The 19,986-nt window shown below is 41.3% G+C and overlaps 1 protein-coding gene across 13 annotated transcripts in view; it reads left to right on the top strand.

Annotated features, from left to right (window-relative positions):
• Positions 1-19,986, top strand: part of TNS3 (tensin 3) — a 418,803-nt gene that overhangs the window by 344,880 nt on the left and 53,937 nt on the right. For all 13 annotated transcript variants that reach the window (XM_078851678.1, XM_078851681.1, XM_073332748.2 and 10 more), the window contains 3 exons: positions 4,967-5,136; positions 5,529-5,655; positions 5,753-5,836. In XM_078851678.1, coding sequence (XP_078707804.1) covers positions 4,967-5,136; positions 5,529-5,655; positions 5,753-5,836 — 381 coding nt within the window. The remainder of the gene's footprint in view (positions 1-4,966; positions 5,137-5,528; positions 5,656-5,752; positions 5,837-19,986) is intronic.

Here is a 19,986-nt window from a genome sequence, read left to right on the forward strand (position 1 = left end):
AACTTTTCTGGGCTTTGCGTCAGGCTGTTGGTTAACTGTTTTCACAAACAGGAGAAGGCTTTTAAAAGTTTGTGATATCTGGCAGAACTATATTTTCCTTACCTTGATGCTCTGTGCCGCTGACCTGTACCACTGCCAGCTGCAGTAGTCACTATTAAAAAGTCATCCACAGTTATTTCCTGTTGTAACTATAAGGACAATTTGGGCCTGATGATTATCTTTCCCTACCTCGCAATGGAAAACCTAAGGGAGAAAAAAATCATTGAAAGGGTCTACCTGAAGAGCGTCCTCCTGAACTGGTCCATCTAAAGGTGACAGTATTATAACACGGCTGTTACTCTGAAACCTGTTATTATCTTCCTTGCACCCCTATACAGAACTGTCTCTGGGGCTAGCCCATAGACCCTATGGATCAAGAGGAAACAACCAGACACTCTCTTATCTCAGTTGTCATTGTGGTAACTGATAGTAAATGTTGACTTCTTAATGGTGGCCATTGTACATGCAGTAATCAGAAATTTAACATACATGGAGATAAAATAGAAACCTAGCTTAGTACTATGGAATGAATACAGTTCTTGTAGTTTAGCCCAGATAACTACTAATGCATCAAGTAAAGCAATGCTGTTAACCAGCCTTTGCAGACAGTTTTTTTTTAAATGGTAGTGCTCCAAGAAAGCTAAGCAGTTAAAATACCACAGATAAACTTTTTACCACCAGCCATCCTACCATTAGATGTATCCTTAGCAAAATGATAACCATCTGGCACTGGCCTGGTGCCAGTTCTGAGGAACACTATTATTTGATCTTTACAAAGATAAATAATATCTGTATCTAGCTGGGGGGTGGGGAAGGAAACAAACAGTATACAAAAAGCACTCTCAAAAATAAACACACAGTCCTGGGTTAGGTCTGAAGCTCTGCCAAGCTTTTAAGACAAATTATAAGGAAGAATAGTAAATGAGGTGACCAAAGGAAAAGTTATTCCAGCAACTCTTGACTCAGAGCACTTTACACCTTGTTAATTGAAGAATGCAATTTTTTTTTAAACAGATAATTGTAAATAAACAAATGCCCGATGCCTTAAATGGGGAAGCTTTGGAAAAGCTTCATAATACTGTTCAGTACGTGTCATCTTACTGTGGCATGCTCTGATCACATTACTCCTGTAAATTCCTTCTATGGCTTTTCCTTTCTTTCATCATTACATTCAAAATACTTGCCCAGGCTTTGCCCAGATCCATGCCAGCTCCCATTGCATTTTACTCCCCATCTCTCTCCATTTGTCTCTCTGCATCCTCTAGTCTAACTTAGATAATGTTTTGTCCATATCAGTCATCTCATTAAATCACTTTTAATCAAAAATAGCAAACATTTCCTTGTAGAATATTTTCCCATGTTCCACAAGGTGGAGCCCTGAAGTTTACCTACCTAGTTTCAGAGCCTTCACAGTTCTGGACACATGGTGGAAAAGAATAAAAATGGGTCTTTTCAATAGTTTTCACAGAACAACTCTGGGTTCTCACTGCAATCTTTTCTTTTTCTTTTTAAACCAGTAGCTCTGCCAGAAAGTTTAAGACCTATGAGCTATGTGTCAGAAGAAGAGCTTGTAACTGCTGTGATGGGATATTCTGGGGAAGTACTGGGATATGTATGGGTTTTATGACACTCACAAGCGTTGCAGGTTATGCTGACAAAATGTCTAACTTCTATGAAGTCTCTGTTCATATCGACTATGGACAGGTGGCCCTCTGTGAACCACATATGTGGCTTCATAGAAGTTACCTTATTAATCTCATGGAACATCCCTGATGAAATACAGCTCTTATTAAAGTTATAAGCAAAATCCATTCAGACATTTTGGGGTTAAATGAACATAAACCATCCTTTATTCAGCTTTTAAAACAAAACAAGGAAATGTCCAGTGCAAAAAATATGTTAAGATTTTAGAATGACATTAGTAAATCTTTAACTAATTAGTTGATGGTTGGAAAATGGATGGAAGAGAGAAGGGGCACCATCCAGCATAGCATAAATGCTAAGTAGTATCACTATATGAATGACAATGACTTCTTTGGTGAAGAGTCTGATCCTACAAAATGCTGAGCACCCCTATAGGCCTGGGCACCCTCAGTTTCAGTCAGGACTGGTGCTAGCCCATTGGGGGTCCCTAAACAGGAATATTTTTGCCACCCCCCAATACTAAAACAGGCAAATACTTATAATAAAAAGTGGATGGGGTGGTCCCTTGAACTGCGCGGGGCCCTAAGCAGTTGCTTAGTCTGCTTATGCCTAGCGCTTGCTCTGGGTCCAGTAGAAATTTTGGACACATTGGGATTTTTCAGAGGGCACTTAGCATCACTCAAGATGAGTCTGCAAAGTGGTTATAATTCCCTGTCTGTGAAGTTGTAGATTTTCAAAGGCACAAAGGGAAATTAGGTGCCTTGGAAAGTCAATGAGAGTTGGGCACCTTCTGCCTTTGAGTAAATGATAAGGGGAAATTGAGCTTGCAGAGGGAGATTTTCAAAAATCTTTTTCTTTCTGAAATTCTACAGTCATGGATTCTAGCTGGAGGAGAGCGAGTTTGTTTCTAAAATTTTGAGTTTAATGGATATGTTTTTTTTGTGACATGGCTCTTTAAAATGTGAGCAGTATTTCCATTTTGCAAAGGCCTTGGCTACACTTGCAAGTTAGAGCGCATTAAGTCAGCCCCAGGCGCCCTAACTCCTGAGGTGTCCGCACTGGCAAGGAACATAGAGCACCTGGACTCTGCAGCTGGAGCGCTCCTGGTAGTCCACCTCCACGAGAGGCATAGAGCTTGCTGCGCCCTGGCTGAAACACCGGGGTGTCAGCATAGACAACATTTTGCATTACTGCACTGTGATTGGCCTCTGGAAATGTCCCATAATCCCTTGAAGTCAAGTGGCCACTCTGGTCATTGTTTTGAACTCGGCTGCAGGCATGCGAATATCCTTTCAAAGCTCCATTTCTGACAGCCAGCATGCTTATCTGCTCCGTGACAAAGCAAACCATTACTGTGGAATGCTCCTGCTGCAGAGGCAGGTATGTGTGAGAGAGAGGCAGGGGTGGAGGCTGATGTTGGGGTTTCCCTCTTCTCCCTGCCGCTGTCTGAACTTACAAGACAGCAGGCTGACACACTCTCTGCCCCCCTAAACACATTGTTTCTCCTTCCACATACACACAACACACTCCCTCTCACACTCTACACACGCACATTTGAAAAGCATGCTGCAGCCCCTTGCATACTAGGATAGCTGCCACAATGCACTGCTCTCTGTGGTGTTGCAAGAGCTACTAATGTGGCTACACCACTGCGCTTGCAGCTGACAGTGTGAACACATGGCAGCGCTTTCCCTGCTGCTGTCTCCAAGGGCTGGTTTAACTCCCGGCGCTCTATATCTCCAGGTGTTGCCATGCCCAAAGTCTTAATTATTTTTAAAGCCATATTTCAAAAACAGCTTGTCGTAGAATGTTCAGATTTAAATATAGATGAGATGAAGCTGAGTGTGTTAGCATGTTTTGGGTAAGTCTGGCTGCTAATTTCAGAAGTTATATGATAGGGGTAGGATTTTTCAAAAGTGATGAGCATTGACCTAATTACTGTTACCGAAGTCAATGGCAAAACATTCATTGATTTCCATGGGAGCAGAGTTGGACAACGCTGAGCCCTTATGCAAATCCCACGGTATAACTTGTGGGAGACATTCTGCCTTTGATTATCAGCCTCCAGTTTCCAGTGATGTGTATGTATATATAGAAGCTGCACATGTATATTTAAGCAGAATCTGACTCTTAATTCCTTCTGTATTGCACTGGGAGCCCAGTCAATGTTTTAATGTTGCGTAAAATATTCTTTTTCTGTATAACGCCTGTTTGTGATATCAGGCATGGTTGGTTTTGGTTTTTTTAAATGTGTATTGATGCAGTGTGGTCACACCTTGCTACCCTAATGAAAGTTAAGATACGCTGTAGTGCAAATTTTTCTGCTGTCTGATGGATCTCATATTTCTATTATTGCCAGCAATTACAGACTAGAAAATGGATGTGTCCGTAAAGTACTTTTTAGGAGTATATGCAATTTCAGCTGCAGCACTCAGTAGTATCTCAAGTACTGCATTAGACATTTATTCTTTTTATGCTGACCAATCAGCAAGAACTCCTGTAGCATCCTTTTGGTGTCTTGAATTCCCACAATAATGATGAAATAGGGATTGCTTCCATAGCCACTTTCCGAATTTTTTTTTTTTAAACAGATGCTACTCCTCACTCACCCTCTATTATCAGTTTACTTGTCTTGGTTTATTCTGCAATGCTTCATTCCTCAGTCATCAGAAGGATGTGACTTTTCTTTGTTACATACATAATAGTCTAGCTGTTGTGAATATTTTTCAGTACAAATACTGTAAATGCACCATATTTGATGATATACATATGAGCTAGATTCACCCTTGGTGTCAGCAGGGCACAGGCCTCTGGTGGCTAAAAGTCTGTCAGTCTATCTATCTGGGAGATCACAGCACTGGGCAGCAGCTGTGACTTCACCTCCAAAACCTGGTTGGCATGTCCAGAAGGTATTGCCATTGGATACCATAAACGACCTCTACTGGTGGAATTCCATCCACAGATAAAACTGACCTCTCCCAGCTTAATCTTTCTAGAAAGGGCAGCAATGGAAATATTGCCCAGCCTTCTAGAACTCAGAGCACTTTGCAAATACAATATGTAGCAACCTGGGTCAGCCAAGTTGAATCTAACCAAGCATCTTCCTCTGTTGTTATAAGCAAGTAACTGGGAAATCTCACGGGTGACTGAAGACTGTCAATCACTTTTGTTAAAGATATTGTGGTAAATAACTTGACTGGCACCATGTAGTAGGCCTAATGAAACTAAGATCTTGTGTGTTTGTTTATTTATTGTTGTATTATTTATTTATTTGCTACAACAGGTTCACCAGGAGACGAATCAGGGGGAAGAATAAGGAAGTTAAGTCTTGGACAGTATGACAATGATGTTCCAGGGCAGCCACCATATACCAGGTGTGGCTGGATGAAAACTACTGCTATAGACCAGGCTGTAAATCCAGGATCACGAATTGCTGTAGGGGAGACCAAAGAGGTAAATAAGAAAGAATTATTCAAGAAGGGGTGAATGAATGGCCAGCATAGAATCTCAAATTCAGGAGCAGAGTCAGGTTACAAATTCCCACGTTGATAAGCAGAAGTTGAGCATATTATGGGGTTTTGTGCATGATTTGCCATCCCTGACAGTCACTGGATATAAGAACAGAACAGTCATATTCATCAGAAAAAGACTTTAACATAGACTGGGACATCCATCTCTGTGTGTGTGTGTGTGTGTGTGTCTTTGGTGTGCTGAGATCTCTCCATTGGAAAAGTGGATCAGATTATATGAAATCTTGTATAATCTGATGAAAAATGGCCCGCTGTACTGTAGAGGCTTGATGAGATTTGCCACACACTCATTTTGTTGTTTTTCACCTCTTCTAGATGAGTGTGGCACGTTACCAGGAAGACCTAGATGAAGTAGACAGGGGAATCTTCTCACCAACCAAAAATGGGAATGAAGCTGTTCCACCAACCCCAGCTTTTCCAGTGTCACCAGAGACACCATATGGTGAGGAAACGTCTTCATCATTTACTTTTCATGAATGTGTTACTTTTAGCATCTCAAATTTATGGAAAAGGGTTGTTTGATTTTCTTTCTCTTCCAGTGAAATGTCCCCCACATTACCTCCAAATGAGTCCACCTGGTCAACAGATCAGTAGCCCACCTGAGATGTACAGAACTGAGCATGGTAAGAACCATACTTCCGTTTTTCCTTTAGAGTGAAACACACCCCTGTATAGAAGCCTCCCACATCTGGCCTTGTGCAGGTCATCTGCAGAGAGAGGTAAAGTTCACCCTTGTTAAGTACTCTGTGCAGTGCCAGAGCAAGCAGTTGATAATGCACAATCATCATTGTGCCTGCACAATAATAATTTACTAATTTACTAATCTATCAAAATAGTATTATCAGATTTTTGGGTACAGTTTTTGCAATTTATTTAGGCACTGTCTGCATGTGAGGAGAGCACAATAATTGTCATTCCTCTGTCAAGTGAAACAAAGGATGGCTTTGCTCAAGTCAAATCACATCCTAGCAAATTCAAGGATATTATTATGAGTTTAAATAAACAGTCTTTCATATTGCATGGTTGTTTCCAATCAATGATTGCTGAGGGAAAGGGAAAGGGTCAGTTTAATGTGATCTTGTTGTAAATGACCAGAAAAGAATTCTTTTGGTTGGCCATAAATCTATTCTAATGTAAACCTGGTGTAAGCAGCTCCTGTAAAAGGTGCCTCCATCTTCCCTGGCATAGGAGTCATTTCAGGGGCACAGCAGGGAAGAGATGTACCAGGCCTCCACTGTCATAAGGTCTCTTATTTAAGGGTGTTTTAAGGCCTAACCTGTGCATTTTTGCACCTTTCTATGTTTGGATTTCTTTTAAGTTCAGCCTAATATCTGAATTTTCCCAGGTTACAAAACCTGTAAATTTTTTGTTACCCTTAAATTACTGATGTGTACTCTTAGCCTGAACTCCAACTTAATGTAATGTTTTGTCTAAGACTAAACAGAACTTCCCATGTCCATGTCATTACCCGTTATATTTGGTGTGACTTCAGTCTTTCAGAATGTTTTTTCTTACACATGCATAAGAATCTAAAGAGATTAGTTAAACTAACAAAGGATTTTGCGGGGTTGTTGGGCTGATTTCTAACTGATGTACATAAAGGAGCTGAGCAGACACATGGTGCTGTGACTTTGACCTAACCTACACAGGTTAATTCCTGTATGTTTCACAGAGAAAAAGTGATGTGATATAATCACGCAGGATCAGATACTACTCTTGGTTACATTTATGCACCCATTGCAGTCAATTGTCTGTGTAAACAAGATACAAACTAGAGAAAATGTAATAACTTTTAGTGTAAACAAGCAGCATTGTTTTTCATCCACTTACTGTGCCAGGAATCAAGAATTCTTCGAGATTAGTCTCCCGGAGCCTTCCTTACACATAACCAACTGGACCTGAAGAAGAGCTCTGTGTAGCTCAAAAGCTAGTCTCTTTCACCAACAGAAGTTGGTCCATCCACCTGGTCTTTCTGCATCCTTTTAGGATTCCTTTCTTATTAGCTGTATAAATTGGGTGGACCACAAAAGTGTAAGAAGTTTGGTTTCATTCAAATAAGCACAGAAAAGATTTGGTTGTTTATCTGATGCTTACAGAGAACCATCCAGTTTGGAAGTCAGACTAGAAATAATATTCCTTGTAAGATTTCTAGCATCTCCTTGCTTTGGCTAAGTTGGGAATAATGCAAGCATAACCTCTGTGTTTTGGTGTTTCTGTTTTTGGGTCATGTAAGGAACATGGGGTTCAGAGAATCTAACAAAAACTAAAAATCAAATAAACAGATGCTACTTCTTGAAAGTTCAAAATAAGTTGAGTGTGGTTACGTTTAAGTATGTTCGTTCAAGAAAAGAAATAAGGATTAAGCGGTGAGATTCAGAGGTGGCTATCGCAAACATCTCCTACTAGCCCCAGGTGCTCAACACCTGTGAAAATCAAGCTGAACATACATTGAATTCTGCATCCTTATTACATTACTTGTTACTTAGGATGATCAGAAAGGGTTCATAGAAAATAAGGCCTGATCAAAACCTTTCTCCTGCTTCAGTCTGAACCTTTTATTGAGATTTGAAACATTTTGGTTGATTTCTTTTTTTGCATTTCCTGATGTCCGCAAATGGAAGTACCACAGTATTAAGAGGAACCGATAAAAATCTCATGAGATAATCTGTCGTCATGAGATTTCCAGCCTAATTTTGCATACAACAGTTTGTATGTCAGGTGGTTTGTGTGATGGTATATGATTGCATAAACTTGGTTTTGCTTCTCTTTATCAAACCTCTGGTGTTCTCTGAACAGTGGGAGTTATGCCAACAAGATAGCATATTTAACTTAAGTGTGTTTCTTGATACAGTGCATCCACCATTATCAGAAGTTCAGTTATCCAGAACCCCACAGTCATGTTCCCAATCCAGTGTCAGATAACAGGGCTTTCATAAATGGATGTGGCTTGTCCAGTGCTGTTTCTTCAAGGCAGGGAGCCCAGAAAGTAGAGAGTTGTGGTGGCTGAAACTTTTATCCACTTGAGACCATTAGCCAGCTTAGTCCCTGACATACACACAAAGTTTAATGTACAGCAGCTTTTAAATTGAAGAGCTGAGGTCAGCTCAGATCTCCACCACCTCAGTTCCTTCTCTGGTGCTCAGTCTTCCTTCCCATAAGTCAGGTGGCATTGGGTAAACTGGACAGTTTCCTGCATGATAGAACTTGTTGGCTGTGCACTCATAAATCTGCAGATTTGGCACCTTCCATTACTCAAATCCTTGATTACCCAAAGGGTTTCCCCTTGGACCTTTTGATTTGCACTTTATTCACAGTGCAAATCTTCGCTGGTCTGAGGCTTACTGTGCACTGTCTTTTGCTGTTTGGTAAAAGTGAAAAAATAAGTTAGCTGTACCCACTCTTTTTCGCCAATGTAAGTGTCATATTTTTCCCTGTACAAATGGATTTTAATAAACACAAGGAAAGATGTAAAAACTGCTGTGGAAAAAAAAAAAAGCATGGAAATGCTGTATTTGGAAAGGTGCCAAAATGACTGACTACTGAAGATCCTTTCCCCCACCCCCATTCTGCCCCCAGTTGTGTTTATTGGAATGTATCCAAAGGAGTTTAACCACACCCCTGTAGCTGAAAATACATTTCAAAGGTATACATCCACATCCAGCTATGAAAACTAGGGTAAAAGTAGATTCTAGGCCCTCAAACACTGTCTTCTTTGTGACATTAAACTTTATAGGCACAGTATTTGCACTTGTGCATAAAAAATGATAGAATTTGCACGCGCACACACACACGCCTGTTAGCATGCACAAATCAGGCACAGATTAAAATGTGATTTGCTTAGATAAATTGTTAGTTGTGTGCATAAATGGTAATACATAAATATCATGCACACGATGGTTTGGGTACACACACACAGACAGGATTGAGGCCTCTTTGCACTGTGGGTCAAATTCTGCTCTAAATTTCATGCATGAATTTCCATGTATAACCGAAGTGTTGTGTACACTTTTCTGAGAATAAAATTTGGCCCTCTATATCTTAATGACCTCTTTTGCTATTGACTATAAAAGTCCAAAGTTAGTTCCCACTATATAAAGTGGGTGCCGGTTAATAGTAATCCCAGTATCAACAATTTAGGTTGATAGCAACATTTTGCCAGGAAATGATCCCATCTCATTGAGTTCAGTGTTAACAGGACTCAGATACTGGCAAAAGACAAGCTGCTTATTAACAATTTTTCAGAAGGCTTTAGCCCAATGCCAGTTTGCAGGTCTGCAGCCAGAGAAGGAAGTTCTGGGGTTGCACTGTACTTCTCCCTGCAGTCTCCGAGAGCTCCCTGCCCTGGCACTGGGAGGCGAGCTCAGAATGTGCTAGCAGTTCCTTCCCTGGCTGCTACCCTGCAAACCTTCCTTCCACTTATTGGTAACTTCCAGATAATGAAACTTTTTGCTGGGAACCGAGAGGTTGCTAATAAGTGGAATCCACTCTGTTTACATTGATTTTTATTATGAAGGCTGTAAGACTTAGGAGACTTTTCCTCATGTTGAAATGTCTTGTCAATAGTCTTTTTGTCTTGTGTTGAGTGGGTGTATCATTGACCTGACATCTCATTGAGAGGAGACATGATAGAAAACATGCAAAGGGATTATACAATAAGACATTAGGTCCCAAAGTGCTAATCCATTGTTTTTGAGAGACAAGGCAGTGAGGTAAATTGGACCAACTTCCATTGTTGAACATTTGTTCAACAATTTACTCTTAGATGTTAATTAGACGTCAGTTTTGCCATGCATCATCTGCTGTAAGGCCTATTAAGGTCAAGAGCATAGGATTTAAAGAAGGAATGGTTAAATGTATAGACACTGAGAACATCCACAGTTGCATTAGGTAGGCAATGGGGGGAAAAAAAGTAGGGCTATAACCTCTCATGTTTTGGGACCTAAGCCCTCTGAAGCTTCTGGTATTAGTCACTGTCAGAAACAGAATAACAGATTACATGAACCACCGCTCTAATCTAGTACAGTAGTTTCTATATTCCTGTGTAACAACAGCTGAAACTATTTGAACAGTAGTATTGTGTCCTTTACCTTTTGTAAGGCATTCAGGTCTTTCTGGTTGCCTAGGTAATACTTAAGTAGTAGCAAACAATAACAACAACACACGCTATAATAATGTCTACAGTAATGAAGCAATTCTGCTACAGGGTGCAAGATTCCTGTTTATGATTCAGATGCAGTGGCTTTGCCCTTTACTCGGTTAACTCTTAAATGGTTTCAGAGGAGACCAGTCCAAGGTAAATATACTTCTGAGGTCAACTTCTGCAAATGAATTACAGTTTACTTATCTTGTCCTCGTCTACTGAATGTTTTTTAAAAGGGCCATGTTTAGGATTCACCTTGGCAAATTTGTTCATTTTGCTCATGCGTTCTACCCTTTCCCCAAGCCTGTGTCTGTCTTGTCTATTTTAGACTGTAAGCTCTTGAGAACAGGGACTGTCTCATGCTCTGTGTTTATACAGTGCCTAGCAAAATGGGGCCTCTTTCTTGTTGGGCCATAAGCACTACTGTAATAAATATAATTGATGTGTTAGACATCCAGAATCCATTGCATGTCATTGGGACACTTATTTGGATGCCTAACTCCCTTAGGCTTCCTTTGAAAATCCCAGGGGTAAACTCTTAAACGTGGATGTGAATCTTCACCCTGATCCAGACACATCCCCATAGCTCTGCAGAACTTCTGATCCAGGTCTGTACTCCACATCTAATCCCCCGTATCTAATTCAAATGTTTTGGAAAATTAGCGGGATATTTTTGGCTGGCATGAAATATCTGTGCTTATGAGCCCATTCTGGGCATAGGGAGGAGTAGATAAATTTCTCCCACGTGGTTTTGCTGGTAGAGAATCACACCTACACCTTGCCTATGGGTTTCACAGCTGTTTCCTGACAGCAGAAGTATCTGGAGACGGACAGTGAGACAGCCCAACCTGAATTAATAAGGCTTTAGCTAACAGTGGAAACATTTTAATTTGTAATAGGCTGTTTAAATTACGGTGTGGCTTAGGAGATAGAGCACTGGCCCCATACTCAAGAGCACTGGCCCCATACCTGGGTTCTGTTCCTAGCTCTGCCAGTGGCCTTTCAATCTGTTCCTCAGTTTTCCACTGTAAAACAAGGATAATGACACTGCCCCCTATGGTAAAGTTCTTTGAGGTCTACTGATGAAAAGCACTGTATGTAAGAGCTAGGTATTATTATGGTATCGCAACTCTTGTACCATTTTTAAGCCAGTTGGAAGCATTCTCTTGCAGCAGACTTGCACAATGACAGTGTCCCCATGAGATTACATCTAGCAGGTTCAGCAATGTCAAATGCTAAAGCTAAAGATAAAAAACAAATCCATACACATTTCATAGTGCTTCTGAACTTGTGAAATTTGCTGCGGTTTGGCTGAATAAACGCAGTTTCCTGTAAAAATGTGGTTCTGCTCCAAAAAGGGATTCTTTAGAAATGGCTTTGTGGGACTCCAACTGTATTGGCTTTCATTGATTCACATCAAATGTACTCTCATTTTATTGACTGCCAATATGCAAATGGCTCAGAAAGTCAAACTCTGTCTGCTCCTTCTTACATACCATCCCAAACAATCCAGGTTCTGCTGGCAAAAATAGGCCTTCAGTGTTGCTGTAAATGGTTTTGCAGAGGTATCACTGATTAGAACTCAGTAAAAATTCTGTTGAATGTGCCAAAGGAGGAATCTCCCCCTGACTTGCTCTCTTTCTCCCTCCCCCAATATTTTTCTGTGGCTCTGCAGGGCTAATGAATAAAAAGCAAAACTATTAAGTAAGAAAGTACCATTTTTACATAGCCACTTTTCAGAACAGAACCACACTTTAAATTGCTGCATCATCCATTGTTGTGCAAGGGCCACTGTCAAATTTGAACTGCATCAGTTTCCCCATCTATAAAATAGAGGTAATCATGTTTACTTTTCCTTGTAAAGTACATTGAGGTCTTCAGAAAAAAGGTGGTATGTAAGTGTAAGTTTTAAAAATTATTATTTTAAAGAGACGACTCAATTCAAACACCCCTGAACTCAGGAAAAAATTACTGCCTGATCTTCGGCCCATCCCTAATTTTTTATTAGCTGCAGTGCAGGATTTCCCATAGTTCATGTTATTCAGGATTTCCCATAGTTCATGTTATTCAGAATGTCTGTAGCTGTCTGATTTGTTTCTTTCAATATTTTTTTTCTTCCTTCCTTATTGAGAAAAACATTCTTGAAAGACTACCATCAGTGCATGTAATGTCAGTGCAGAATAACACACTGGACTGTTTGTATATTTAGAAACAAAAAACTGTTGTCCTATAGGCAATGAGGAAAAGAGTCAATACAGTGGCATAAGGAGCTATGGCAGAAGCAAATAGTTCTTTAAATGTCTGTTTAATCTAAGCAGAATTTGATTTTTATTTTTTTATAATTTCAACAGATAATATCAATGTAGATTTTAAGCATTTTTTTCCCATTTTTATCTATTCCAAATTTTCACAGTTGAAGTTGGGGGTCTCAGATAACTATTTAATGACAGTGGACATTCAGATCAAACAAATTAAAGCTTTATAATAATTGAAACATAAATTGTCAACATCACATGTCAAAATATACAGACTAAATATCCTTAAATTAAACTCCAATACATTCTCAAACAGCATTTTTCTTATTTTGCCTATCTGTAAATCATTAATGGAAGTACTTTTCAGTGTGTTTGTGTGTATACAGTGCAATTGACGTTTACCAACATTTACTCATAAAAATCTAATCCTTACAAGCCTAGCTATGTCTCATATATTTTATGGCCAGAAGGTACCATTATGCTTATCTAGTCTGACCTCCTCCTGTATAAGACTGGCAATAGAATTTCACTTAGTAATTGCAGCATCAGGCCCAATAACTTGTTGTTGAACTAAAAAATATATTTTCGAAGACATCCTGTCATGTTTTAAAGACTTCCAATGATGGTGTCTCCACTAAAGCTTTGTAAATTGTTTCAGTGGTTATATATCCTTACTGTAAAATGTATGTGCCTTTGTCAGTGTTCCCTCCCCACTCTGAACTCTAGGGTACAGATGTGGGGACCCGCATGAAAGACCCCCTAAGCTTATTTCTACCAGTTTAGGGTAAAACTTCCCCAAGGCACAAACTCTTTGCCCTTGGAGGGTATGCTGCCACCCCCAAGTGATTTAACAAAGAGTCAGGGAAAGGACCACTTGGAGTTCCTATTCCCCCAAAATATCCCCCCAAGTCCTTACACCCCCTTTCCTGGGGAGGCTTGAGAATAATATCTTAACCAATTGGTTACAGAGTGATCACAGACCCAAACCCCTGGATCTTAGGACAATAGAGAAATCAGTCAGGCTCTTAAAAGAAACAGAACTTTATTAGAAAGAAAAAAGGTAAAAGAAGCACCTCTGTAAAATTAGAAGGGAAGCTAATCTCACAGGGCAGTCAGATTTAAAATACAGAGGATTTCCCTCTGGGCAAAAACTTTAAAGTTACAAAAAGAAAACCAGGAATACACCTTCCTCTCAGCACAGAGAAAATCACAAGCTAAAACAAAAGTATACTAACACCTTTCCATGCTAGTACTTACTAATTCTAATGGAGTTGGATTGCTTGCTGTCTTGATCTCTCTCCGTCAAGCACACAGAACAGACAGACCAAAGCCTTCTTCTCCCCCCGCCGTTATATTTGAAAGTATCTTGTCCCTTTATTGGTCCTTTTGGTCAGGTGCCAGCCAGGTTACCCGAGTTTCTTAACCCTGTACAGGTAAAAGGATATTGTGCCTCTGGCCAGGAGGGATTTTATCGTACTATATACAGGAAGGTTGTTTCTGTTCCCTTTATATTTATGACAGCCTTATTTTCCATTTGGATTTATCTAGCTTCAACTTCCAGTGATTTGATCTTGTTATTCCTTTATTATACTAAGAGTCCTCTGCTATCACATATCTTCTCCCCTTTCTTGTAGGTACTTATAGATCATGATATAGTCACTTCTTAACCTTCCTATTGACAAATAGATTCACCTCCATAAGTCTCTCACTAGAAGTCATGTTTTCCATCCTCAGATTATTGTAGCTCTTTCTTTGGAACCTTTTGAATTTTTCAGTATCTCTTTTGAAGTGTGAACACGCCAGAACTAGAACACTATTCCAGTCATGGTGTCACCAGTGCCATATACTGAGGAAATATAACCACCTTACTCCTACTTGATATTCCCCTCTTTATATATCCATGGATCACATTAGCCCTTTCAACCACAGCATTACACTGGAAGCTCATTCAGTTAGTAACCAGAGTTGCTATTTTCCAGGGTATTCTCCCCCCACCCTTTAAGCCTACATTCTTTGATCCTAAAAATCTACTAATTGTGAAATTCTCCAGCATGTCTCATGAGTGGCAAAAGGAGGTGCTTTGTGTTGTATTTCTCAGGCATTTCCAAGAGCATCTTTTTTTAACTCTTGATATTTGAGATGAAGATACTCTTGCCATCCAAGTGTTGGTGGTTCTTTAACCAGTTGCTCAACCAACGGGAATTTTCCCAAGGTGTCTCTGATGAATTCAGGGGGTGTGATATTTTAGTTATTCAAGGTGATATTTTAGTTATCTCAGGTATTCATTTTGCCCTTCTCTGTATGCTGTGGTACCATTTTCCTCTACCCAAACCCGTAGGACTTTATTCATGATCACCATACAGACTCTTCACTGGCTGTGCCTTAGCTGGTCCCTCCCAACTTCTGCAAGACTTCCTCTATCTAGCAGTTGTAACAGAGTTCAGAACTGCTTCCAAATGTGAGATTCCCATTTGATGCCTTACTCTAGCAAGAAAAAAAGAAAGATGCTAATTGGTTTACCCCTCTTCCTGCTTTGTTCAGATCTGCAGTTCCTTGTATGCACCAGTGTTCCAAATTTATATGCCTGCTACATGGTGCAGCATATCAGTATCACTTTTTCTCACCTATTTAATAAGCAATATAGCTTCGGGCAGTTCATTAAATAAAAAACAAAACAATTTGTCTCCTTGATCAAAGAGGATTAACTGAGTTTCCACCCAGAGCAATTTATAAATCGGTCAGATTTTATGTAAATCTCCCCGAAATGGGTTTAAATAGAAGAAACGCAGATACAGCCTTCATGGTAGCATGAGAGCCATTATTTATCTAACAGGAGATTCCTGTACAGCACTGACGGAACAGAGGTCCTCTCTGTATGGCATTCAGAAGTTTATAAAGGCTCTTTTGTTTCATGCTACATATAGCTAATTGCTGTCTTGATCTCTCTCCGTCAAGCACACAGAACAGACAGACCAAAGCCTTCTTCTCCCCCCTCCCCCTGCTGTTATATTTGAAAGTATCTTGTCCCTTTATTGGTCCTTTTGGTCAGGTGCCAGCCAGGTTACCTGAGTTTCTTAACCCTCTGTGTAATTTGTTGTTCAAGTAACAAATAAAACTGTAGTGAACAGTTTGACAGGGATTTGAATTCTGGCTAATAAGCCCTTCCAGGCTCAGGAACTGCTTGCCTTATATCCCTCAGATGCTAAGTGAAGACCTAGCAAATGTACCCCCACTGTCAACCCTGACCAAAGAATAAATACAGATCTGTTGAAAATAGGACCACACAGCTTTCAAAGAGATTGACACTGCTCCAATGGCAGTAGCTAGAGGGCCTATAGAATAAGGATCAGATTATCCCCTGCTCTGTGCCCATATATAGGAGTGGGATAGACACAGACAGCCTGTTTTCCTGTCTTCTTCCCTGGATATGATCCATGCAGTGTGGTGTTTTTATATCCCTGAGCATAACAATTGTGAAAAGTTAGTGCCAGTTAGTTGCTGGTGCTAGGAACCTCAGTGTGGGTAGACATGATTGATCCCTGCAGATGCTGCAGATAAACAAACGGTCCCAGCCCGCCAGCAGATTTCCCTGACAGGCCGCATGCCAAAGGTTGCCGATTCCTGTAATAGATCAGACTGTATTGTACCAGATCTCCTCCGCCCTGCGCCACATCTGTTAAACTCTGTTCAACTCAATAAAACTAGTCTGGAGACAAATCCTTTACTAGATATATGTCAGAGCTTACTGGGTGTCATGCCAAAACAAGCTCAAACTATCGGTATTTCAGTCACTGCTGGCAGTGACTTACAGAAAAAACTTGCACTTTGCACCTCTGAGTTTAACCAAGATTACACAGCACGCTAAAGTACAGACTCAGAACTTTCGAATCCTACCCTGCCCTGAAGGAAGATTGCCTTTTTTACTGGAATTCAGTGTTTTTCAATGGAATTCTCCCTGCAGAGCAGGAAATACCTTGCAGTATAGGTGGAATATTACAGCTCCATGACTGTGTAAAGATAAACCCAATGAACTAAATTCAGCAGTGACCAAAGTGGTTATGTAAATTGCTCAGAAAGTGACTTTGGTACAGCTTACACTAATTTGTGCCTAATTTGGGGGTGGGAGAAAGGATTGTAACAGGAAAAGTAATTTATAGGAAGATTTAAGATAAGGCAGGATCTCACCGTCTTGCCCTAAACCCTCCTGCTAATGGCTTTTTCTGTTCAATGCTCTCCTTATAGTCCCTTCATATGTATTGTTCTTTTTACTGACTGCCAAATTCTTACATCTTATGCTTCTCTGCCACTTACACCTGTCTGCTGATCAGCTTACACTACTGTTTGTCACTGCTGAATCTATCTCAGGTTTCCATGGGAGCTGCCCTTCCCTCCCCACTCTCCAAAAAACAAGCTGAATTTAACTTTACCTGACAAGGTTTTATTCTGTTTTATCATAACTACACATTGGAGCTGGTGGTGATTGAGGTAGCAAATCTGACATAGTTTGCAGCTCGTGACTGTTTTTGTTTAGAGCTACTAAAGATTTATTTCCTGGCAGAGGCTTTCAAAATCTGTATCTACTTTAGTCACTCAGCAAGGAACAAAACACTTCATTGAGACATGCAAGAGGAAAGAAAACAATCTAACCAAACATTCCTAGAATGTACCTTTCAATATGCCAGGAAGTCTGATTGAGCAGCTGCAGGAATGTATAAATGTGCACACACATTAAATAAATAAAGATGGGTGCTGTTCTAATTTCCTGACAAGCTAAGGCTTATGGAATACTTGTGTCAGATTTTCCAGGAAGGAGAATGCAATGATAGTGAAGAGCAGAGCAGGTATCAATCAAGTTATCCTCTTTTGTCAGTCTTCTGAGAAATACACTGAAATATCTGAAAAATAACTTTCCTGGTATTTCCCTAACAAACTACTGTAAATAGTAGCTTGCAGACAGAGTTACGAACAGTGCACATATATATGTAAGGGGACTGTTGCCCCCTTGCTAACATTCATGGGGGTGTTTTGGTTGGCTAGCTCCCAGTACTAAAAGGGGAAGGGTCTATGGGAAATCAGGACCCTGAGACTGAAAGTCCCCAGGAACAATGGGGAGAGGCCAATGCTCTAGGTCAGCCTGAATGAGAGGGCAGGCAGGCTAATCAGAGAGTCAGGAGGCCAGGGAGGTCCCGTCCTCCGTATGAGCTGGATTTGCCTGGATCAGACAGAGTGGGGCCGAGCTAAGGAGAAAGCCGGGGCCCAACTAAGCTGGGGAGCAGAGCTGTGCCAGATCCAGAGGGACCAGAAAAGCAGCCCAGAGAGAGCAGACCCTGCCCTGGGAGCAGAGCTGCAGCCTGAAGGCCAGAGGCACAGCCCAGAGACAGCAGACTTGCCCTGGGAGGAGAGCTGCAGCAACCAGAGCCAGAGGTGCCAGAGAAGCAGCCCAGGAAGCAGGTCAGTGCTGGGAGCAGAGTCACAGAAGCAGCCTGAAGAACAGACCTGTCCTGGGAGCAGAGCTGCAGCAACCAGAGCCAGAGGAGCCAAAGAAGCAGCCCAGGGCGCTGGAGGCAGAGCAGCAGCAGCAGTGCTGAGACAGTGGTGGAGCTGGGGCTGGAGCAGTCCGGAGCTGGGTGCGGTGAGCAGCTGGGGAGACCGAGGGGGACCCTGGGCAGCAGGCCCAGCACAGGGAGACATCTCAGCCAAGAGGCTCTGCAGGCCAGGCTTGGATCATAACCCCGACAGGGCGGGGGCGACACTGAGAAGAAGGGTCCTACCACTTAGAGCCTGAGAGCATGTGGCCACCACCAGAGCGAGTGTCCAACCCACAGCACCCCTACAGCACAGCCAGGGCCTGAGCAGGAGGCCAGGGACTTAGAAGGAACAGACTGTGAACTGCCCGGACATTCCAGAGACACTGTTTGTGATGTTCCCTACCACAGAGCGGGCTGATGTGTTTCCTTTAATCTTTCCCATTTTCCCTTTTTCTTTTTAAAATTAATTGTTGATTAAATAACTTGCATTTGCTTTAACTTGTATGTAATGGTCAGTGGGTAAGAGAAGTGCCCAGTGCAGAGAGAGTACCCCGGAGTGGGGACACCCTAGCCCCTGTCCTAGGTGACCACAGCAGGGTTGGGGGTCGATCCCCCCAGGAATCCTGGGCCCAGCCTTGTTGAGGTTACGAGGACTCTGCCAGACAGGAGAGTGGAAGGGGAGTCCTCAAGTGCAGGGAGGCCACTGGGTAAAGGAAGTGGGAGCGAGGACTCAGATCCTTTCACTAGCCCACTTCACCGGGGTAGAGCAGAAGCCAGGAAAGTTCCCCACAATAGCGGGACTATTCCCCTGCTTACATATATACCATATTGATTGGGCAAAGCAAACATCGTAGAAATCTTCTCGTATTCCACTAAGTTAATTCTACTTACTGCAGTTTCAGTAAGAAAATGAGGTTATCTTAAGTACACTCCAGCCTGAAGTATTGTGGGATATCTTTAAAATAGCTAAATGAAATAGAAACATAACTTAGGTTCCATCCAATACTGTATCTGACTGCAAAATCGGAGATGGTTACTTGAGTTGCTTTTTACACCACGAGGCTGTTGATTGGGGTTCAGTCAACACACTGATGACATGGGTCATGCAAAAGCACTTAATAGGGAGGACTGTATGGAGGCTTCCCTCTTCTTCAAGTACCATCCCTATGAGTGCTCCACTTCAGGTGAACAGGTACCTCTCGAGTCCTTGATCTGAGATTTTCAGTTAGCAGTGTCCGTTTGGCCCGTGCATGCTCCCTATTAAACCTTGTGCCTAACACCAAGTCTATGTAGAGGTGAGTGGGCGAACCACCCTCAGTTTCTTCTCAACTGCCGCTTCCTGAAACAGAGCCCTAGCGTGTCTGCCAAGATGGTACCTCAGCTTTTCTAATATTTCTATAGTGGTTAAGATTTTTTTTATAGTTAATGGTTAGTATAGTTATAGTTGTTAGTTATCAGAGTGGTAGCCGTGATATCAGCAAAAACAACGTGGCACCTTAGAGACTAACAAATTTATTTGGGCATACGCTTTTGTGAGCTAAAACCACTTCACCAGATACATGGAGTAGAAAATACAGTAGGAAGATGTATATAACAGTACATGAGAAGATGGGAGTTGCCTTACCAAGTGGGGGTGTCAATTCTAACGAGACAATTCAATTAAAATGGGCTACTATCAACAGGACGAAAAATCACTTTTGTAGTGGTAATCGGGTGGCTCATTTCAAATAGTTGATAAGAAGGTGTGAGTAACAGTAGGGGGAAATTATCATGGGGAAATTAGTTTTAATTTTTGTAGTGACCCATCCACTCCCAGTCTTTATTCACCTAATTTGATGGTGTCCAGTTTG

The sequence above is a fragment of the Lepidochelys kempii genome, chromosome 2 (genome assembly GCF_965140285.1).
Source record: "Lepidochelys kempii isolate rLepKem1 chromosome 2, rLepKem1.hap1, whole genome shotgun sequence".
Classification (NCBI taxonomy): domain Eukaryota; kingdom Metazoa; phylum Chordata; order Testudines; family Cheloniidae; genus Lepidochelys; species Lepidochelys kempii.